The sequence below is a fragment of the Emys orbicularis genome, chromosome 5 (genome assembly GCF_028017835.1).
Source record: "Emys orbicularis isolate rEmyOrb1 chromosome 5, rEmyOrb1.hap1, whole genome shotgun sequence".
Lineage (NCBI taxonomy): Eukaryota > Metazoa > Chordata > Testudines > Emydidae > Emys > Emys orbicularis.
This window is the reverse complement of record NC_088687.1, coordinates 144,361,800-144,384,933: the sequence shown is the minus strand read 5'-3', so window position 1 is coordinate 144,384,933 and position 23,134 is coordinate 144,361,800. Positions and strand designations below refer to the sequence as shown.

At 61.7% G+C, this 23,134-nt stretch overlaps 2 protein-coding genes across 2 annotated transcripts; one reads left to right on the top strand and one right to left on the bottom strand.

Annotated features, from left to right (window-relative positions):
- Positions 1-5,235: 5,235 nt before the first annotated feature.
- Positions 5,236-19,761, bottom strand: LOC135879276 (RING finger protein 145-like). The gene is made up of 10 exons (XM_065405197.1): positions 19,596-19,761; positions 16,862-16,970; positions 16,356-16,447; positions 14,814-15,049; positions 11,266-11,441; positions 10,788-10,928; positions 9,053-9,235; positions 8,270-8,417; positions 7,133-7,489; positions 5,236-5,625 (listed from the first exon to the last, which is right to left on the bottom strand). The coding sequence occupies exons 1-10, from the start codon at positions 19,759-19,761 to the stop codon at positions 5,236-5,238; spliced, it is 1,998 nt and encodes a 665-aa protein (XP_065261269.1).
- Positions 19,762-20,676: 915 nt separating this feature from the next.
- Positions 20,677-22,685, top strand: LOC135879414 (tigger transposable element-derived protein 4-like). The gene has a single exon (XM_065405390.1). It carries the CDS (start codon positions 20,873-20,875, stop codon positions 22,436-22,438), a length of 1,566 nt encoding a protein of 521 aa, XP_065261462.1. The 5' UTR covers positions 20,677-20,872; the 3' UTR covers positions 22,439-22,685.
- Positions 22,686-23,134: the final 449 nt, after the last annotated feature.

The following is a 23,134-nucleotide window of genomic DNA, read 5'->3' as shown; positions in this document are numbered from 1 at the left end:
GAGTAGGTTTCAGGGGGGCTGCCAAGCAGGGCCGGCATTAGACTCACGGGGCCAGGGCCGAAAGCCGAAGCCCAGGGCTTGAGCCCCGCCGAAGCCTGAGCAATTTAGCTTTGTGGGGGCCCCTGTGGGGTGGGGCCCCAGGCAATTGCCCTGCTTGCTACCCCCTAATGCCGGCCCTGGCTTGTATGTGCAGAAACCCAAGTATTGTGGCCCTGGAGGGCCGTGGAGTTTTTATAGCATGGGGCGCGGGGGGGCTCAGAAAGAAAAAGGTTGAGAAGTCTTGGCCTGGATGAACCCGCCGGTCCCTGCTGGCCTTGGACTCCACGAGGCCCGGGGCAGCCACGCTCAGCGCCTGAGCCCTGATGGGGACATTACAGCCCCAGCTGACATGAGCCTGAGGGGACGGATCCAACATTTCACACTTCCTTTCCCCCGCATCAGTCCCTGGCCGCTCAGCCTGGGGCGCTGGCATTGCCAGCTGGGCTATGGGTGTGGGCACATCCCAGCCGCCCAAGTCACAGGCCAGGCAGCCGGAGCCACCCGGGGCCGGGTTTACGGGAGAGCCAGAGGCAAAAGGCTCCGTCCTCCCCGGGGCGTCTGCACCCAAACCAGAGCCCAGCGTGGCGGGGGCTGAGTGCCTGTAGCGCCCCCGGCAACTCAGCCATCAGCCCCTGTTCGTTCTGGTGCCAACGGAGGAAGATTTTAGCCCGTGCGCTAGCCAGTGCCACGTGGTGCCGGGGCTCAGTACGGCTGGGCTGGCCCAGGGAGGATGGAGAGGCTGCGGCTGAGTCCCTGCCCTGGGATGCCGAAGGGCTGGGCTGGTTCCCAGCACCCCCGGAGCGCTGAAAGCAGCAGCAGCTTCACCTCTACCTGCCAGGTCACAACAGAGCCAGGCGAGCCGCGGAGCCAGCCCTGCCTGGGGGAACCGCAGCCTGCGGGCGAGGGCGCCTGGACCTGCGAGCGTTGGGATAATGGTGACTGGACAGCGATGGCAGCTCGCGGCCCGGGGGGGCCTTGCCACGCGTGGGGAGAACCCGATGCTCAGCCCAGGGCTGTAACCCAGAGGGGAAGCCGGGCCCACGCTTGCAAGCGTTTGGGGGATCCCAAGTGCTCCTGAGGGCTTGGGCAACCTCCTGCCTTCCTCCCCCCCGCCCCGGGCTGGCGGCCAAGCTGCTGACTCGACTAGTTTAAGTGCCAGAAAAGCCGCCACCCGCAATTCGGTTCCCTCTGTAGCGAGGCCTCTCCCCCATCTAGTGGCAGAAGCCAAAACGACACCAGGCCTCGCTGCTCTGCCCAGGCCTTTGAGGGGCCCCCCGGCACCCCCCCATCTAGACGAGGCCCGGGCGCTGTGCCCGCTGGGAGGCCAGGCATCCGCCAGAGGAGCGGGCCCATGAGGAAAGGGGCTCAGAGCCCTCTGGGGCCCAGACGCCACTGGGGCACGCAGGACCTAGCCAGCCCCCCCCCCCCCCCCCAGTGCCTCCACCCGAGCAGGGCCACGCTGGGGAGCCGACACTGTCAGAGCGCCAGCCTCTGCCGGAAGGGACCCCACCACTCTGGCCTTTAACCCCAGCTGCCAGGCCCAGCCCAGCCCGGCCCCTCCAGAGGGGGACGGGGGAGACGCAGCAGCACCATGGGGGTGGGTTTACAATCAGGAGGCTTGGGAGCCAATGCTTGGCCTGGTGCCAGCTGCCCCCCTCGCCCCCCGCCCCAGGAGTGACCCACTCACAGCACCATCGCCCTGACCTGGCTGCACCTCAGCTGCTGGAACAAGGGACTGAAGGGGGAGGGATTCCAGAGCAAACCTCAAACCTGGGCAGGACCTTTCATGTCCATGGTGAGCAGAGAGGGCCTGCAAGGGTCACACTAGTCATAATTCCCCCCGCCCCAGCCTGAGGGGCACGGTCCAGGAAATCCCCATCCCGGGAAATCCCCATCCCAGTAACTTGAATCATAGACTATCAGGGTTGGAAGGGACCTCAGGAGGTCATCTAGTCCAACCCCCTGCTCAAAGCAGGACCAATTACCAACTAAATCGTCCAAGCCGGGGCTTTGTCAAGCCTGACCTTAAAAACCTCTAAGGAAGGAGATTCCACCACCTCCCTAGGTAACCCATTCCAGTGCTTCATCACCCTCCTAGTGAAAAAGTTTTTCCTAATATCCAACCTAAACCTCTCCCACTGCAACTTGAGACCATTACTTCTTGTTCTGTCATCTGCCACCACTGAGAACAGTCTAGATCCATCCTCTTTGGAACCCCCCTTCAGGTAGTTGAAAGCAGCTATCAAACCCCCCTCATTCTTCTCTTCTGGAGACTAAACAATCCCTGTTCCCTCAGCCTCTCCTCATAAGTCATGTGCTCCAGACCCTTAATCATTTTTGTTGCCCTCCGCTGGACTCTTTCCAATTTTTCCACGTCCTTCTTGTAGTGTGGGGCCCAAAACTGGACACAGTACTCCAGATGAGGCCTCACCAATGTTGAATAGAGGGGAATGATCACATCCCTCGATCTGCTGGCAATGCCCCTACTTATACAGCCCAAAATGCCGTTAGCCTTCACCCGTTGGGCTCAGAGACCCAAGGAGGCCACTGCCTGCCCAGTCCCTGCAGCGCGGAGCCAGGAGATCTGGCTGGTTTGGCCTTAAACATCCTCACCTGGAATGAAATGAACAGCCCCCCCCAGCAGCACAGTGCTGGCACAGAGGTTTAGCCCAGACTTGGGGGAGTGGATTCAGGGGGGACTGGGAGAGGGTCTAGGCCAGCAGCCAACATCCCCTCAGCAGGGCCGAGGGAGCCGCCAGAGATTCGAAGGAAGGAATCAAACTTGCTCCAAGAAACAAGCAGAAACATGGCTGCAGCTGGTTCGTGGTGACAGAGACCTCCTCACGGATCTCCCCCCGCCTGCTCCTCAGCATGGCCGGTGGTGGGGAGAACTGCCGCCCAGAGGGGAAGGGGCCAGCTGGACCCCTCCAGCCATCTGGGACGTGGAGGGGCAGGGCCCTGCTTCCCCACTCACCTGGGCAGGGCAAGCCCCACGTGAAGAGCAGGGACAGCGACGGTCCCATGCGCTCGTTGGTCAGTTTCTCTGGCCCAGGGCCTGGCCCCACGGTGTGCAGTAGGCCCTCGGATCGTCCCTCCCCTGAGAAGGGGGATTACTCCGGGACACTGCGCCAGCTCCATGCCCCAGCAGGTGGGCAGCGGTGTCTCCCCTCCACGATCCCGCCAGCCAAGAACCTGCGCTAAGCCCGCTGCCTCTGCTCTCCAGAGCCCTGCGCCCGCAGCTCTGAAGTAGTGGCCAAGGCCCGGCTAGCACGGAGGAACAGGCCCACGCAGGGGCAACCCTTGGCATCGAGCGGGAGGGGCAACAGCCTCCACAGGCCCCTGCCTCACCACCGAGCCCAGGGCCCTGCGGCTGGCTGAGCCAGGCAGCACACTGGGCAGCGGCACTGGGAGGGCTGGAGCAGATCAGGGACTGGGGCACACCGAAGAGCTGAGAACGGGAGGGGACCTGGCCAGACCAGCGGTGCCAGAGCAGGTTACCGGCACCAGGCAGTCCTGGCCCTCGGTTTTTGAGGGCAGGTGGCTGTTTAGGCTGCGGCCATTCCCTTTGGCTCAGGGTTACCCACGCAGTGGAGCGGAGCGGGACCCGCCCTGCCCCCCCTCCCCCCAGTTCACAGTGACGATCCACACAAACGTTCCTTGTGTTTTTAATGGCACTTTCGTAGCCACCCTGTGCTGGTCGCCGGTCCGAGTGCAAACGGCCCACACAGCGCGACAGCTTTAATGGGAATCTGCAAATTCCAGGCGCTTTGATCGCCCAAAGGTACCACGAATAAGGCTGGACGGGGTCCCTTCCAAAGGGAAGAGAGAGCTGACGGTGATCGAACACCTCACTCCAAATGGATCCAACACGCTGCGCAGACATGCCCAGCCCAGCTGTACGAAGGCCCGTCCATCTCCGGGAGAAGCCACAGCTTCCTTGGAATTACTAATCCCTGAGGCTTTAAAAACGAAAGGGGTTTTCTATTCAAGTTTCATCACATTCCCTTGGGACCTTGCATGGGAAAGGGGCATTGACCTGTGGTGGATAAATACTTCAGAGGGCAGAGTACAGAATGGGGGAGACTTCACGGCCTGTCCTTGCTTTGCCTACCACTGGTATGCAGCCACCTCTGGGGTGAGACATGGCTGCTGTTAGTGCATAGCTACGCGTCCTTGTGTCACAGCAGCAGCCTGGCCCCTCCCCTGCCAGGGCAAACTCCTCTCAGAGCAGAACTGGCCTGGTACAGGGAGAGGCTCTGCGGGGGATGCTGCAGGCTGAACCAGCAGAGGGAAAGGGCACTTTGCCCTGCCCAGGGCCTAATCCTGGGATGTGCCAAGGTCCCCCCCAGGAGCCTTGTAATACCAGTGGTGCAGCAGGCCACCTCCGCCCGTGCCCGAGCAGACAGGCCCGGCCTGGAGAGCACAGGGCCTGCCCAGATAGGTTCTCCCTCTTCCTGCACATGGTCCCAAGCAGCTGCAGGATGCCCCAGTCACCCCAGAGCCATCAGGCCCGTGCGTCTCGGCCTCTCCCACTTCGGCAGGGGGAGGGAAGGGAAGGGCGGGTGCGGCCGGCTGCCTTCGGGCTGAGAGCCCACACAGATCTGGCACCCAGCTTAGCAGCAGCTGCCGAGTGACTAGGGAGCCAGCGGTAACACCCCCATTCTATATCCGTGGGCAGCCCAGCCCGGTGGTGCTCGTTCGCAATGGAGCACGAGCCAGCAAAGTGCCTCGCGGTTGTTTCCGTGCAGCCGGAGCAGGGCTGGGCTGGGCCCTGCTGCCTTTCTAAAAGCCAGGCGTGCTCCGCCCTGGCACTGCGCTGGGGACTCCGGAGCTGAAGCAACTCTGCAGACTCAGGCCTGTCCTGTGGGGCTAAGCGGGCGTGTTCCAGGGCAGCGCACGGGCAGTTACACTTCCCAGCCTGGCAGCGGCCGTCACACCACCTCTGCTGGCACCGGCCATGCCTGGCACTGACTCGCTGGGCACTCGGGTTGCAGGGATGCCCCAGCCCAGGCTCCGGGGGTGGGGGGCTGGCGCTGCAGGCTGAAGAGGGGCTGTGGCTGCCGTCGGAGACCGTGCCGGCCCCGGCTCCTGCCCCACTCCACCTGGGCGCCGGGCTGGGGCTCCTGAAGGAGCCGGCTCCTCGGTCCTGAGGGGCAGGGTGCCCAGCAGGGCTGTGCGCCCCAGATAGGCACGCGGCTATTGAGTGCAGCCCTGAGACACTGGCTGGGGAGTCCTGCTCCCAGCTGGGTCCATGGGCTTGCCCCCCCCACTGGGCACAGCTTCTGGGAGCAGTCCGGCCCTGCTGGGCTCTGCCAGTGCTGGGTTCTCCTGCTCCTCAGCGGTCCTGCTGGGGCCCGGGGTCCTTGCCCTTCCCGCAGCCTCGGCATCTGCATTCTCAGGCGGCTGCTCCTCTGGGATGGGCTCTGGCTCCGCCCGCTCTCCCCCGTCTGGCTGCGGCCCCTCGGTGGCCGAGGGCTTCACCGGCTGGTGGCACATGGGGCAGGTGTCCTGCACATACAGCCACTTGCGGAGGCAGCCCGTGTGGAAGAAGTGGCCACAGTCGGTGATCACGGCCACGTTCATCTCCTGCCCGGCAGAGGAAGGAGGGTTAGTGGGGAGCCGGCCAGCACAGCCAGGGCTGGGACAGACACCGCTGTCCCGGCTGAAACGGGACGGGGGTACGAAGATCCAGTCTCCAGTTACCCGGGGCACAGCCTGGTTCAAGAGGCCGTCCCAGGCTCCCTGGTGCCATCGAGGGCAAGGGGGTGTTATAGGGGTGCTGCCAACCTCACACCAGCCTCTCCAGCATGGCTGGCACCCCAAGGCGAGGCCAGGAAATGCCCCATTACCCAGCACCCCTCTGCCTGCCCATTGGCCCTCTCATTCAGGGCCCCTAGGAAGTCACCAGGAGACGTGAGCCTCCCATCCTGCTGGGCAGCTGCGCTGGGAGGCACCTGCCAGCCTGGGCTGTCACCAGAGGCCCCCCCACTGGCATCCTTTGTACCGCACAAGTCACGGGTCTCAGCACAGATCAGCGAGCTCCTGTTCCAGGCTGCCTGCAGACTCAGGCAGTCGGTGCTGCATTCCTCCCCCTCAGGCCAGGTTTCCCTTCTCAGCGGTAAGGGCTCGAATCCTTGTCAGTGTGCAATTCTGCTGCCCGCCCGTGGCCATGGAGCCTGGAACACGTGGGCCTGGATTCCAGGGCAGGTGAGCACACGGCCTAGGGCAGTTACGGGGCCCACGTAGCATAACCAGACTCAGCCGAATCTCACGCTCATGGCCTTGGAGTACACGTGCCAAACGGGCCCAAGTGTAACGGGAGCGGCAGCGTCCGCCTGAATCTGCAGGCAGCCTGAACCCAGGAAACTCCTCTGCCCCCTAGCAATGCTGAGTGGACGAAAGAACTGAGCAACTAACTGCCCAGGGTTTAGCCCAGCGGGTCCCACACTCTGGGGGGCAGCCCGCGTGGGGTCGGACCAGCTGCAGGAGGGGTCACAGCAATCACGAGGGGGCGGAGGATGGCATTTTACAAACTGGCGTCCTCCGCACATCGTGACCTTGCACCGCCGGTGCACGCCAGGTCACGCCGGTGTTCTCCAAGCTGCCTGGGGCCGCAGGGAGCAAGACATCCGACAAGGGGGCTGTGCAGGCGACAAGTCTGGGGTCCGTTGGGTCAGTCACTGTCCTTGATCTCAGTGTGAACCCCCCAGTGACACCCCCCCCCCCCCCAGCCCTCGCAGCCTGTTCGAAGTGGATCCAACCCTACCCCCGCTCTAGGGCACGTGGAGGCCAACTGTGGAGCTCGGGTTGTACAACCCCCCGAGAAGCCACCTCCTAGCGCAGAGCAGGTTGGGCTGGGGAGGGGGCCCCCCGAGATACACGCAGTGCACTCAAGGGGTTTCTGATCTGCAAGAGAACTGGCCCCGTCCCCCGCACAGGCTCATTGAAAAGCAGGGGAAGGCGCCCCAGCAGTGACCTACTCCGCGGGGCAGGAGGAGGGCGCTGGAGACCCCCTGTGCCCTGGAGAGGGAGTCCCCGTCCCCGCTGCTGAGCGCTGGCACCACGGCGCAATCCCGCGGGGGAGGCGGCTCACCTGGAAGCAGATGGCACACACGTCGTTGTGGTCCCGCAGCTGCCCCCTGGTGGCCCTGGGCAGCGAGTTGATCTTCTTGGCAGCCTCCCTGCGGAGCAGGAAGCTCTTCCAGCCCGACTGGGCCCGCAGCCACACGTTGAAGTAGGAGTGGATGATGATGACGGAGGCGCCCATCCAGCTCCACTCGCCGAAGACGGACTCCCAGGTGCCATAGGCCACCACGCAGACGGCCACCAGGAACTCCAGCACCCGGCTCACCGCGTTGACGTAGTAAATGATCTCGTCCGTCTTCTCCAGGGGCGCGTCCTGGAGCAGCTCGATCATGAAGAGCGCGTAGACGAAGAGGGTGCCCATCACCTGGCACAAAGGGTCAGAGAGTGGAGGCGATGCTCCGTTGCCAATGGCAACCAGGTCAGTCGGCCCCACGCCCCTCGCAAGGGGCAGATGATGGAAAACCAGGTGACTCTGGTTACCACGACTGTCCCATGCCCCTTGGCAAGGTGCCACCCCAGGGTGGGTGTGAAGGGGGCGAGGTGTCAGGGACCGGCCCAGGGACGGGGGACACTGAGTGGCCAGGTTTCAGGTAGCGAAGGGTTCCCAGCGAGGGCACAGGGCTCCGTGCTGTGGTCGCTGTTGAACAGAGTCAGTCATGCTCTGCCAAGGGGCTGGCAGGGAAGTCCCAACATGTGCAGAGGGCACAGAACGTGGGTTGGCCAGGAGGGCAGGAGGCTGCGAGGAAGTTCAGAGGGTCCCAAGCCAGCCAGCGCAGCACCATGGGAGCTGGGATTCGAGGGTGGCAGGGCTCGTTACCAGGAGGAACAGACTCCAGCTGTATCCGCAGGGAGGAGAGCCCGCAGCTGGGGACCTGGATCAGGGGTAGAGGGACCCGGCTGTACCAGTAGGAAGCGCAGCACACGGCTGGGGACCCAGACCGGGGGAAAGGGGACCCAGACATACCCACAGGGAGGGGAGCACGTGGCTGGGGACTTGAATTGGGGGGAGAGGGACCTGGCCGTAGCCACAGAGAGGGGAGCGCGCGGCTGGGGGTCGGTACAGGGAGAAGGGGGCCCGGCCGTTCCTGCGGGGAGGGGAGCGCGCGGCTGGGGGTCGGTACAGGAGAAGGGGGCCCGGCCGTACCTGCAGGGAGGTGAGCATGCAGCTGGAGACCAGGATCAGCAGCCAGAAGTCCATGTGGAAGAAGCGAGCAATCTTGTACGCCATGAAGCAGGGGAAAACCAGCAGGAAGAGGCACAGGCTGAGGCTGCGGAAGTGCTTCCAAGGGCTCCTGGGAGGAGGAACATGTCAGAGGTCTGGCCAGGCCACAGCTCAGCCTGCAGGGCTCCGGCGCTTCCCCAGAGCCCCCCGCGGCGCCCAGGGGTCCCTCCCACCCCAGAGGAGAGGGCTAGGGAGCCTGCCGGACCGGCGAGGAGTGAGGGAGACGCACGACACTCTGCCCGTCCCCGCTTGGACAGGTGGAGCTAAGGGAGGCCTGAGGGCCCAGCCAGTTCTGCCCTCACTGCTCTGCATCCCATCAGCTCCTCGTGGCCGCTGGGGACGCTCCCTTGAGCCATGGCACCGGCTCCCAGCCAGGGGTCTCAGCAGCCCCGCGAGGGGCGAAGGGGAAGGCAGTGGCGTCGCTGCGCTCAGCAACAGCCTGTCCGAGGGCCTGAGACGTCAACGGGACCCTTTCTGGGGTGGGCCCTGGGAGAAGAGGTGCTGCATCGAGCCCCAGGCAGTCCCGAGGGGCGGCCAGGACTATGCCTGGTCTGGGGAGACCCCCATGCGATGAGCCCCAGCCATGGGGAGCGTTGGGACTCTGGTTGGGTGGAAGCTGTGCCACACCACCAGGGCAGGCTGCAGGGCATCAGGCAGGGCCGGATCCTGCTGCCCCCTACGGGAGGCTGGGGGATCAGGTGCTACCTGTTCTGCGAAGCCCCCAGCGCCAGCACAATGGGGTCGGCTATCTCGATCATGGACTGCAGGGTCGACGTCACCACGATGAAGAGGATGATACTGAGGAGGAAGGTTCTCTGCAGGATCTGCAGGTCCAGCAGCCCCGTCTGGAGAGCCAGCAGCAGCAGCGTCACACCCTCCGTCACACCCCTGCCAGGCGAGCAGGAGAAGAAGGCATGGGGCTTCAACCAACAACCGCGCGCTCGCTGGAGGCATGCGATCGCCACCGCGTGTTCAAAGCCAGGACCCACTAGTGCAGATAGCCAGGCGTGTCACCGGCTATCTGAGCAGCCAGCCACGGTAACCACACGTGCAGCGACCAGCCACGAACGCACACGCAGTGCTGCACCCCGGGACTCAGACCCTGCCCAAATCAGTGACACAGCCCTCGACCCGGGGGAGTGGTGCTCACAGCCCAGATCGCCGGGGAAGGCAGCCCAAACTCAGCACCCAGCCGGTCACCTGGGGCAGGGCAATCGGCACGCTGCCTAAAACAACATTTGGGGTGAGAAACTCCTACTTGTAACCCGTTTCTGTAGTATCTTCACCTTAGATTTCATCTTTGTTTTGTTCGCTGGGTAATCTGCTTTGATTTGTTTGCTATCCCTTATAGTTACTTCAAATCTATCCTTTGTAGTTAATAAACTTGGCTTTGTTTTCTCTAAAACCAGTTTGTGGAATCCGTAACTGGGCGGGAGGGGCAGAAAGCTGTGCATAACTTCCTCCACACTGAGGGAGGGAGCGAATGTCATGAGCTTACGCTGTACCGTTTTCTGGGCAGGGCAAGACGGTACAATATGGGGATTGCACCCCAGAGGAGGTGTGCACTGGAGTGCTGGGCGATCCCCTAGCTGATTCTTCCCATGCAGAGCTGATCTCAGTGTCTGTGTCTTTCTGCAGCTGGGCGTGTCCCTACCTGTGTGTGCTGGTGGAGGCTTGAGGGCCTGGCACAGCAGGACAGGGTGAGGGAGCCCAGGCTGATGGAACGGGCGGGCTCAGTGGCACCCCGGAGTGGGGGTAACCCGTCACACACGGATCCTGGGCATCAGTCACCCCCCCCCTCCTCTCCTGACAGCTGCCAGCGCTTTGCCTCAGGCCGATAACAAGCTGCCCCGGCTGTGGCAGGCGTTCTCTCCGCCATGCAGCACTACCGGAGTCACAATTAACCATGCGTGTTCCCCGCCCAGGGGAGTGTGATCGTGGGGAGGAGAGAGTCAGACCCAGCTCATGGATCACAGAGACAAGAAGGGAGAGCGGAGAGCGCGCCCGCACCACACCCCTGAGGATGACGGCACGATGCCATCCTGCTGCCCAAGGCGGAGTGGGAAGCCCTGCCCCTGGAGCCGGGCAGCTGCCGGGGAGGTGTCCCCTGCGATCAGAGCGGTGACTGCAGCACGCTTAGACAGACCTGAGCTAGCTTGCATCTCGCTCGCTCCAGTACCAGTATCTGGGAAGCCACGACAGCATGGGCTGGAGAAGCCCCCCCGGGGTACGTGTTCGAGCAGCTCGTCCACGCTGCCGCTGCTCCACTGCTCGTGACTGGAGTGAGCGCGATCCAAGCCAGCCAGGGTACGTCCATCCGTGGGGCCGTCCCCTTTGACTGCAGCACGGTCACCGGCAGAGCCGCCTGACCAGAAGCCAAGCATGCGGCCTCCTCGGCCCCAGCACGGCAGCCATGCCCGCGCCCCCGGGGGCCCCTCACCTGTGCATGACGTTGCCGTTCTGGAAGGCGTCGTAGCCCAGCAGGTAGAACTTGCAAAGGTTGAGCACGGCCAGGGCGAGGTAGGAGACGGTGAAGGTCAGGCCAAGGAGGGAGTAGGGCGTGCCGCAGCACTCCGCCACGCTGCCGAGAGACCACACGGCAGGGTGAGACGCTCCTTCGGGAGGCCCCGGGTCCATCCCCTAGCCCATACGGACAGGTCCCAGGGAATGGGCTAGGAGAGCAGGCAGGTACAGCACCGCAGCAGGAACACCAGGGGGCAGTAGGGAGCCGGACCTGAATCACTGGGGTCCAAGCAGGTCGGGTATGCGACGTCCCTTATCTCAAACCCCGGCATTAGAGGAGTTCCAGCCCAGAACGGCCTAGATCACCCCGCCCCCCCATAGGCAACCTGGGCCCACTGCTCCCTGGATCAGCCCTGGTGGCCCTCCAGGCCACTCCGCCCCCTGCCCCCTCCTACCTGCTGAGGAAGATGAAGAGCAGCCCCTGCTGGGCGAGAAGGCTGTTGGAAGAGGCCAGGAAAGAGTAGATCTGGAGGGTGAAGAGCACCAGCCAGAAGACAAGGAAGAGCACCGGGACGGCCAGCTGGCTCCAGAGGGACATGGCCAACGCCACCAGCCGGTACATCTCCAGTCCCTGGGGAGGAGGCACCCGTTAGCCAGCGCTGTCACACAGCTGGGCCGGGGGGCTGCCGTGGGGATCTACCACGGAGGAGTCACTCCCCCTTTTGGGTGGCCGGACAGAGCCCCAGCCCAGCTCAGGGAGGGGGTGTCTGATCACGCCCATCGCCAGCCGCTGCCTCCATCCCCCTCTGGTCTGAGTGATGGAGTCAGACACTGGACCGGAGGGACCACCGGGCTGGGCAGTCAGACTCCCGTACCAGCTCAGCCGGCAGGTTTACAGGGCACCTGGGGGCAGTGTCTGAAGTGTGTTAAGCTCTGGGCTCCCGGCCCTGGAGACAGAACCCCGGCTGCTCCCGGAGAGTGCCCTGTCCCCACCAGTGAGCCCCAGCCCGGCTCCCCAGGGCCAGAGGGGAGTCCAGAGCCCCAGCCCCTCCCTGGGGACTGTCCGTAAGGAGGTCGAAGAGGCCCAGTGCTGATGGTGGTTTGCATGAAGGGGCTCACACTAAAATGGACTCCGATTCATCAGCTTGTCTCACACGCAGCACCGCACAGCCACCCTGGGCTACGCAGGAACTAGGCTCTGAGCTGAACATAAGAACATAAGAAAGGCCGTACTGGGTCAGACCAAAGGTCCATCTAGCCCAGTATCTGTCTACCGACAGTGGCCAATGCCAGGTGTCCCAGAGGGAGTGAACCTAACAGGCAATGATCAAGTGATCTCTCTCCTGCCATCCATCTCCATCCTCTGACGAACAGAGGCTAGGGACACCATTCTTACCCATCCTGGCTAATAGCCATTTATGGACTTAGCCACCATGAATTTATCCAGTCCCCTTTTAAACATTGTTATAGTCCTAGCCTTCACAACCTCCTCAGGTAAGGAGTTCCACAAGTTGACTGTGCGCTGCGTGAAGAAGAACTTCCTTTTATTTGTTTTAAACCTGCTGCCTACTAATTTCATTTGGTGACCCCTAGTTCTTGTATTATGGGAATAAGTAAATAACTTTTCCTTATCCACTTTCTCAACATCACTCATGATTTTATATACCTCTATGATGTTCCCCCTTAGTCTTCTCTTTTCCAAACTGAAGAGTCCTAGCCTCTTTAATCTTTCCTCATATGGGACCCTCTCTAAGCCCTTAATCATTTTAGTTGCTCTTTTCTGAACCTTTTCTAGTGCTAGAATATCTTTTTTGAGGTGAGGAGACCACATCTGTACACAGTATTCGAGATGTGGGCGTACCATGGATTTATATAAGGGCAATAATATATTCTCAGTCTTATTCTCTATCCCCTTTTTAATGATTCCTAACATCCTGTTTGCTTTTTTGACCGCCTCTGCACACTGCGTGGACATCTTTAGAGAACTATCCACGCAGTGTGCAGAGGCATATTATGTTCTTATTATGTTCTTATGTTCTTATGAGTGGCAAGGCCCCATGTCTCATTCCTAAGGCTATGATTCTGTCAGGGATGTTTTTAGTAAAAGTCAGGGATCGGTCATGGGCAATAAACAAAAAACCACGGAAGCCGTGACCGGTCCCTGACTTTTACTAAAAACATCCCTGACAGAATGTCTAGGGAGGAGGGTCTGGCACCCTGCCCCCCGCAGCGGCAGGGAGCTGCAGGGACCCCATTTCCCAGTGGCTGGGAGGGGTCCCCCCGCTGCCCTGCGGGGCTATAGCTGACGAGGGTCCCCGCACTACCCTGCGGGGTTGGGAGCTGTGTGGGACCCCCCGTGAGCATTGAGCAGCTCCAGGGTTCCTCTGCTGCTGTAGGCTGGGAGCGGGGGGCGGTGTGGGGCTGCTCATAGCGGCTGAACAGCTGCGGGGCCCCCAGTGTCAGGGAGGTCGCTGGAAGTCACGGATTCCATGACTTCATCTTAGCCTTACTCATTCCCCCACCCTCCCCAAGCCAGCTAGTCTCCCACCCTAGAGGGGCAAGGCCCCGTGTCCCATTCCCACCCCCCTGACCTGACCAGTCCCCTCCCCTGCAGCTGGATTGGAACCAGCGCCCCCTACAGGGTCAAGGCCCCGTGTCCCATTCCCACCCCCCTGACCTGGCCAGTCCCCTCCCCTGCAGCTGGATTGGAACCAGCGCCCCCTACAGGGGCAAGGCCCCGTGTCCCATTCCCACCCCCGTGACCAGGCCAGTCCCCTCTCCTGCAGCTGGATTGGAACCAGCGCCCCCTACAGGGGCAAGGCCCCGTGTCCCATTCCTACCCCCCTGACCTGGCCAGTCCCCTCCCCTGCAGCTGGATTGGAACCAGCGCCCCCTACAGGGGCAAGGCCCCGTGTCCCATTCCCACCCCCCTGACCTGACCAGTCCCCTCTCCTGCAGCTGGATTGGAACCAGCGCCCCCTACAGGGGCAAGGCCCCGTGTCCCATTCCCACCCCCCTGACCTGACCAGTCCCCTCTCCTGCAGCTGGATTGGAACCAGCGCCCCCTACAGGGGCAAGGCCCCATGTCCCATTCCCACCCCCCTGACCTGACCAGTCCCCTCTCCTGCAGCTGGATTGGAACCAGCGCCCCCTACAGGAGCAAGGCCCCGTGTCCCATTCCCACCCCCGTGACCGGGCCAGTCCCCTCTCCTGCAGCTGGATTGGAACCAGCGCCCCCTACAGGAGCAAGGCCCTGTGTCCCATTCCCACCCCCCTGACCTGGCCAGTCCCCTCTCCTGCAGCTGGATTGGAATCAGCGCCCCCTACAGGGGCAAGGCCCCGTGTCCCATTCCCACCCCCGTGACCGGGCCAGTTCCCTCTCCTGCAGCTGGATTGGAACCAGCGCCCCCTACAGGGGCAAGGCCCCGTGTCCCATTCCCACCCCCCTGACCTGGCCAGTCCCCTCCCCTGCAGCTGGATTGGAACCAGCGCCCCCTACAGGGGCAAGGCCCCGTGTCCCATTCCCACCCCCCTGACCTGACCAGTCCCCTCTCCTGCAGCTGGATTGGAATCAGCGCCCCCTACAGGGGCAAGGCCCCGTGTCCCATTCCCACCCCCCTGACCGGGCCAGTCCCCTCCCCTGCAGCTGGATTGGAATCAGCGCCCCCTACAGGGGCAAGGCCCCGTGTCCCATTCCCACCCCCCTGACCTGACCAGTCCCCTCTCCTGCAGCTGGATTGGAACCAGCGCCCCCTACAGGAGCAAGGCCCTGTGTCCCATTCCCATCCCCCTGACCTGACCAGTCCCCTCTCCTGCAGCTGGATTGGAACCAGCGCCCCCTACAGGGGCAAGGCCCCGTGTCCCATTCCTACCCCCCTGACCTGGCCAGTCCCCTGGACAAGTCTGGTTTCACTGTGAAGTGCCCCGAGCTGCCCGCCTGAGGGCACTGCCAGACTCACTAATCTCCCCTCACCCGCCCTCTCCCTGCATGCCAGCCGCTCACCTGAGCCACCTCCCTGCATGCCGCAGCGGCCAGGTGGAAGGGAACCAGCAGGTGGGAGGCGGCCACATACAGCACCTCCACCACAGTGACGGAGGCGGCGAAGGTGTTGACCACGGGAAGCGCCTGGAGGGGGAAGCCGCAGAGCCGGGCCAGCAGCGGGAGCAGCGGGGCACAGAACAGCCACACCTGCTTGGTCTTCATCAGGAGGGCGCAGAGCATGCTCACAAAGATCTGGCCTGGCGGGAAGGCGAGATCAGGCCCGTTAGTTCAGCTGGAGCGTGGCCGTGGCTCACAGCCGGCCCCTGCCGGGTCCCTTCCCACGTCCCACGTCGCTCCCCTGTACAACCAGCATTCCCGGCATGCACATGTCCAGCTGGCACGATGGCTGCAGCCCACAGCCTAGGCAGCGTGGCCTAGTGCTTAGAACACGGGGCTGGGAGTCAGGACTCCTGGGTGCTGTTCCCAGACCTGCCACCGTCTCCTTGTCGGGCGTGGGCGAGCCACTTCCCCGCCTAGAACAGGCCGTTAATGCTGCCCCCCGCCACCAGGGGCCAGCGGGACGTTTGCTATTCAGTGAGCGTGGATGGTGCTTTGAGACCCTCAGATGAGAGGTGCTGCGTGAAGGGAGACTCGACTCATCACCAGCTCTCCCAGCCACTGCTGCAAGCAGGCCTGGGCTCACCCTCCTCCCCACGGCCCCCACCCAGCGGCACAGAGGCTGTATGGGAGGGGCTTGACCTGCACCCTGCCTGCAAGGAAGTGTTCCCCACTCAGGTTACAAATGGCCACCGGAGGGCGCTGTCCCCCTGGGTAGCCATTAGCCCCGAGCTGTGTCTGTCGTTTGAGGTCAGTTGGGAAGTTTTCGGTCTGCTCTACGCACAACCTCGCCCGCACCAACCCCTGTGCAGAGACACCCCTTTTGGGTATATCCACCCGCCACTCACTGACAAACTCCGCTGGGAGAAGCCGGATTGAAAGCCGAGCCAGGGCTGCGGCGTGTAACTGAACGGGTGTATCGCCCACACGGCCAGTTAACCCGCAGCGCGGGGCGCAGACCGGCCCTTACGTCCAAACCCAGCCCCCGTTCGAAGCCCAAAGCGGGGGGTGAAGTCACACGCCCCAGGGCGAGCCGAGATGCGGTCAGGATTCGGATTCAAACTCACTCGAGGTGGTGCCGGTCGCTCAGAGGTGCTGGTCAGCCGGCAGTCCGGCTGGGCTCCCCACCGCGCTGTGGGAGCGGGTGTGCCGTGGTCACACTGAGAGGCCATTAAAGGGCCCCCCGACCCGTACCGGTGCCAGCTGTGGGTGTCTCGGCTCCGCTCCGCTCCCTGAACAGGCGCTGGGGGTGGGGAAAGCGTACCCCGCATGCTCTGCGGCCATTCCGGTTTTGGTGGGAGGGATCCCATGGGAAAACCCTGACCCGGGGACACGCCCCTCCCTCGGGCTGTGGGGGCTTCCATCTGCTCCCCGTGCCGAAGGGGAAGATAGGGTGGCCCCGCAGAGAGGCGTCTCAGGAAGGGGGGGCCACAGGGGCAGCCTCACCTGTCAGGGCGGTCACGAAGCGGCTGAGCACCACAGGGTCCTGGTACACAGCCCCCTGGAACTCACCCTCCATCTCATGGCGCATGTAGTCCCTGGAAGGAGAGGGGTGGGGTCTTAGCAGCAGGTGCCTGTTCCGTCCCTCCACCCCCCCGCCTGTCAGCTCCACACTCACTCTAGTTAGCCAGAGCCCCAGGTATGCACCTGCGATCTTCTGCCGAGTCCCCACGCCAGTGAAACCCAGCCCACCTTCCTCTCCTGATCACACCGCAGGGGCAAGCACTACCCCAGGGCCAGGAGTCAGAGCCATGAAGTCACAGCCCGAGAGCACGCGCCTCCAGTCCCTGTGACAGCTTCCCCCGGAGCTGGGGCTCTCCTCCCAGGGTACCAAGCACTGCTGCGAGGCGCACTGCTAGCCCCCACAGCCCTGCGAGAGCCACGTACGCTGCATGCCCCTGACAGGGCCGTGGCGAGAGCACAGAGCCCTTGGGGCACGGCAGGGGGCTCACCTGGCCGTCTGGTGCCCCACGAAGAGCAGCAGCAGCGTCAGGCCGTACAGGTATAGTCTCACCAGGGATCTGACTGGGAGCAGCAGCACCACCACACACAGCACGTGGCCTGGGAAAGGGAGAGAACTGGTCAGCCAGCCATGCCTGCCGTCTCCCTTCACTGCGCTGCCCACCCATGCCCGAGGGCACAGCCGGAAATGGCACCCAGCCTTTAGCGCTAGCCCCGTGGGCGCTCTGGTCTCTCCTCTTCAAGCCTTTCCTTGGAGTCTCTCTGCCCCGGCCCCCATCCTCTTACCTTAGCGACGAAAGGAGAAACCAGTTCAAACTCAGCCACGTGTGTTAAGATACTGCGCTTTCCCAAACAACTCCATCTATACGCTACACGCAGTGGGAGCTTCGCCCACCACTGAAATGCAGCCACCTCTGGAGCAGGGTGCGGCAGCTGCTGAACAGCGACACTGAACAACAGGAAGGGGCTATCACCCATTGCAGAGGTGCACTAGTGTGGGTCATCCAGCAGGCCAGAAGGGGGCAGCTGCCTCTCTCCTGTAGGCCCTCGGGGCTCTGACCAGCCTCCAGCAGCCTGGGCCCAAGGTCTCGCACCCGACAACTGCAACCCTAACTCACAGAGCAAGGCCCAAAGACATTGGAGGCAACCGGTCTGTCTGCGGCAGGGTGAGTCGTTCTGTACCTGGCCTTGCAAAGCCAGGCCCGGAATAGTGCGTTCAGGCGTGGGTACCTCAGCGTGTGATTCCCTTACCCGCTCTGGGCCTCACTTCCTCTCTCTGGCAGCCTTGGACTCAAATCCTTTCTCCACGCAGGAGCCAACACTGGACTAGAAGGGGAAAACCTGCGCGCGCTAGTAAAAATGGCACCATGGGACTCTGTTCACTGCCTGGGGGGAGGGATAGCTCAGTGGTTTGAGCATTGGCCTGCTAAACCCAAGGTTGTGAGTTCAATCCTTGAGGGGGCCATTTAGGGAACTGGGGTAAAAATCTACCTGGGGATTGGTCCGGCTTTGAGCAGGGGATTGGACTTGATGACTTCTGAGATCCCTTCCAACCCTGATATTCTATGATTCAATGGGCTTGGATTGCAAGTGAACAGGTTTTAACAAAACCTGCCAGCCCTGCAAACTGCCCTGGGACCCGACCATCAAGCCAGGTCCTTCCTCCTCACACAGCAACAAGAAAGCGTCTGCATTCAGAATGTGGTTAATGATTCTCTGGATGATGCACGAGTCAAACCCATAAGAACGGCCAGAGTGGGTCAGACCAATGCTCCAGCTAGCCCAGTATCCTGTCTGCCGACAGCGGCCAATGCCAGGGAATTGCCTTCAGAGGGAATGAACAGTACAGAGCAATTAGTGAGTGATCCATCCTGTCATTCACTCCCAGCTTCGGGCAGTCAGAGGCTAGGGACACCCAGAGCATGGGGCTGCAGCCATGACTAATAGCCATGGATGGACCTATCCTCCAGGAACTTACCTAGTTCTTTTCTGAACCCAAACCCAGCTCCCTCGCCCAAGGCAGCATCCACCCTGCAGAGCTCACGAGCCAACACACCAGCTCCCGCTGGCCTGGGAAGGAGCCAAATGGAGCTAGTTACATGCCCAGACCTGAGGAGGAAAGGGCTATTTTGCAGCGGTGCCGTGCTCCCAGCTAGCACTCCCGGGACAACCAGCAAACCAAAGACCTTTATCCTGCTGTCAAACTGCCGGATCCTGCTGTCAAACTGCCGGAGATTAGAGCACCCAGGACACGGAGATCCACAGGCCTGCCGGTCACATCAAAGCTTGTGAGAGGTGTTGCCTAGACAGATACCTGGGGGCAGGGGAAGCTGGGCTGCCCTTCTGTCCGGGCCCATAGTTAGCTACTGTCATCGGGCAGCGAATGAAGCAGGGTCCCGCTGCGCTAGGATCGATCCACCACTCCTGCAGCCGATCCCCCAGCGATGTGACAGGCAAGAGCTCCACCCAAAATATGCCCCGTTCAGAGCGCTCTCACAAGCCGGCCTGCCACGCACACAGCCTAGTCTGACTTCTGTATTTGGGGGGATAGGGAACACCATGGGGTGGCTAATATACAGGAGCCCCCAGCTGGGGGGGCGCCTTGGAAGCCACAGCTGGAAACCACCCAGCCTCCAGGAGCTCGGGGCGGGGGCTCCCCACTCCCGCACATGGGTTTCCTGCTTACTCAGCCAGCCCCGCTCAGTCACATGGTGCCGCTGGGCCCCCTCCATGCACGTAGCTGGTGGAGCCCTGACCTTGGAGGCCAGGCAATCTACGCCCCGCGGGGAGAGGCTGGAACAGCAGCTGGGCGCTGCAGGGAGGGGGCGCCGCTTTTGTGGGAGCACGGTGAGGGCAAGGGAGGGTTGTGCCGGGGGATCGGAGGGTCTGACTGACTTGAGCTGTTTGGGGGAGCAGCCAAACCTTTAAATTGTGCCCCCCACTATCCACACATACAGATTGGGGGGGCAGCACCCAGTCTCCGCCCAGGACCCTACGCCCCCATACAGACAGTGCCCTGCTCCAGCTGTGGCGCATGCAGACAGCCAGCCCAAGCATGCCACGCGCCAAGGAGCAATGCATGCTGGGACTCAGTCTGCACCTCCCACCCGCGTCCAGATGAAACACGAGGGTGGGCGGCCCCGATACCTCCCCGGGCCTCGCCGTCCCCTCCTGGACGCTCCCTGGGAGGGCGCAGACCTCGCTCCCCCGTGCCCCCAGCCTCACCCAGGTAGTAGCCGTGCCACAGGGCGCGGCGGCGCCACGACGCCTCCTCCTGCTTGGGCCGGAGCAGCTCGGCAAAGGCCTGGACGTCCCAGCGGTAGAGCAGGTCCAGCAGGACGATGCCGGGCACCCGCAGCACCACGTTGGCCACCTCCTCCAGCCGCGGCATGGCCGGGCCCCGGGGCCGGGCCGCTGGGGGGCCACCTAGGGGAGCCAATGGGGGGGAGGGAGCCGTCTCTCCCCAGGGTGCGGGGGGGGGGGGGTCTCAGGGGTCTCCCTCCCTGGGGGTGCGGGGCTCAACCGGGGGGTCTCCCTCCCCTAGGTGTGGTCCCAGGGATGGGGGTCTCTCTGGGGGGCAGAGCTCAACTGGGGGGCTGTCCCGCGGGGGGGACTCCGGGGGGGGGCTCAGTGGGAGACAGGGGCCCTGTCCCACGGGGGGGCGCTCAGCGTGGGGGCCCCCGTCCCGCAGGTGGGGCGCTCAGCGGGGTGGGGGGTCCCTGTCCCGCGAGGAGGCTCTCAGCGGGGGGGTCTCCCCGTGTCCCCCCGCCGCCTCTCACCGGACGGGTCACGCCGGGGGGGTGTCTCTCCCTAACGGGGGGGGGGGCGGGGGGGCCGTTCCCTGCCCGCGGCGCGGCGGCCTCTCTGTCACTTTCACTTTCTCCCGGTCCCGCCCCCGCCGGAAAGCCTGGCGCAGGCTCCCAGTGACGCCTCGTCGGCCATCTCAGGCAAGGGCAGCTCTCGGGGGCTAGCGAGGCTAAGCCAAGCTGGAAGCCGCCATCTTTGATAAGAGGACGCTGGGGGCGGCCATCTTGGATCAGGGCAAGGCAGGGAGCAGCCATGTTGAAGCTGCAGGTGATGCTTGCTAAGGAAGCCGCCATTTGCGATAAGAGGACGCTGGGGCGGCCATCTTGGATAAGGGCAAGGCAGGGAGCAGCCATGTTGAAGCTGCAGGTCATGCGTGATAAGGAAGCCGCCATCTTGGATGAGGGCAAGGCAGGGGCCAGCCATGTTGAAGCTGCAGGCAATGCGTGCTAAGGAAGCCGCCATCTTGGATGAGGGCAAGGCAGGGGGCAGCCATGTTGAAGCTGCAGGCGATGAGGCGATGCTTGTGTGCAGCAAGAGCCTTGTGTAAGAGCAACCACAGGGAATGAGCGCCATTCCCCCCAGCAGCGCTTTGTAACAACAGCCTGGCCATTGGCGGGTACAGGCCCCATCTGTGCCGTGGGGACGTCGCCCCCGCCGCCCCTGGCATCGCGTGGTGTGGGGCGAACCCAGACAAAATGCCAAGAAGTCTCTCACTGAAGGAGAAAGTGCAGATCATCCGCGAGTGCCAGCGGCCGGGGGCCACTCAGAGCCAAGTGGCCGCCAAGTGGGAGTTGCACCGGTCGGTCGTGTGCCGGATCTGGCAGCAGAAGGAAAAGCTGTTGGCTGACTACGAAGCCGGCCAGTCGAACGGCTGCCGTAAGCGCGGGCGGGAAGGAAAAGCCCCTGCTGTCGACCGGGCTCTCTTTACATGGCTCAAGGAGAAGAGGGCGCAGGGGGTGCTGCTGGCTGGACCCGCAGTCAAGGAAAAAGCCCGTCAGCTCGCTGCTTCCCTTGGACTGAATGATTTTAAGGCAAGCGACGGTTGGTTTACCAGATGGAAGAAACGCTTCAATGTTGCTTGCGGAAAAGAGCAGGGTGGAAAACAGTCAGCGGACAAACCCATCACTGAGCAGTGGCAGTGCGAAAAACTTCCTCGTATCCTTGAAAAGTTTTCTCTGGCTGACATCTACAATGCTGACGAAACAGGGCTTTATCTGAAAGGGCTCTGTGACAGAGGACTTGGAGAAAAAAATGAAAAGCAAGAAGGAGGGAAAGCTTCAAAGGACAGGGTAACAGTGCTCGTCTGTGCCAACATGGATGGGAGTGACAAACGCCCGCTGGTCATGATCGGGACGTCAAAACGACCCCGATGCTTTCCGGTGGATTTCAGGAAACTTCCCCTCAATTATGTCAGTTCAGCGAATGCCTGGATGACAGGTGAGATTTTCATCAAATGGTTGAAAAAGTGGGATCGTCAGCTTTACTGGCAGAGCCGTCAGATATGCCTCTTCCTGGCTAACTGCTCCATACACCCGCAAGGAGTGGTTCTCACTAACATTCAGCTTGAATTCTTACCCCCTAACGCTACGTCTTCGATGCAACCTATGGCTCAAGGTGTCATTGAGAACATGAAGGGACATTACCGATCAAAAATAGCAAGCCGGATTAATGTTGCTCTTGATGTGGACCCCAGCGCAGATGTTCAGACAGTCCTGAAAACTGTGAACTTGCTAGATTGCGTTCATCTTGTTGCTGAGGCCTGGCAAGATGTAAAGCCGACAACAATTTCCAACTGTTTCCGGAAAGGCAAATTTGTTGTGCCAGAGGAAGGTGGGCGAGACGAGGGTATTGCAGAGTTTGACGACCCCCTGAACGATGTTCCACTTCCAGTCAACATGGAAAAAGAGGACTTAGTAGCTGCTGTGGCTGTGGACGAGGATTTGCTGACGTTCGGAGAGCTAACCCATGAGGAATTACTGCGCGCTGCAGCTGCTGCAAGGCCGGAGAAACGCGCTTGTGTGGATGAAATGTATCATAATGCAGAGGATACTCAAGAGAGTGAGGATGATTTTGATGAAGTTCCATCCCTGACAAACTCCGAGCTGTTGAAGGCTTTGAACACACTTCGGCACTTTTCGCAGCTAGAGGGACTTGGGGACGGGGTCTACAGGTCGCTTTGGGACATTGAATCTCACCTTCAGAACAAAATTGTGACTGAGAAGAAGCAGAGCAAATTAACAGAGTTCTTTCACCCCAAATGAGTGAGTTTCTCCATGCTTAGTGTACAGGTTGATACTCACTGTATAAATAAAATACACTGATGTGGAACAGTACTTTCATTTAGGTGATTACAGTATTATTAGCTTAGCTGATGCCCTTATCCAGGGTGATTTACAGTGCGGACAAAGTATTACAGTAAGTGCCAGTACAAGGGGGTTTGTTTGTTGTCATGGTTGATGTTTGATTGTTCTTAAAACATAAACATAAAAGTTGATACTTTTATAACTGTTACTCAATGAATGCTGCTTTCTGGTCGTAGGCTACAAATGCGGAACAGAGCACGTGTTTAAAATGTACAGTATGTGCACTAATGCAATACTGTAGCCATAATAGTAAACATACCCTGTATTGTTACAACTCTAGATTGTTGTACTGTCGCTGCTTGACATATCAGAAAAAGCAGGCTGCCTTTGGTCAGATGACACTCCCCATAACAGCAACATAGCAAAAGGGTACCGATATGTTGCTACTAATGAGTGTCTACTGTCAGTCTAGCTCTACTACTCAGAAGGCAGCCATCTCGGATGAGAGTGGTTCGCAGTGGCCATCTTTGATGAGAGCAGCCTGAGTAAGACAGATCTTGGATGAGGGCAGACCAACTAGTGCTTCAAGGGGCATCCATCTTGGATGAAGGCAGATGCCCTAAGGGCTGAAGGAGTGGCCATCTTGGATGAGGG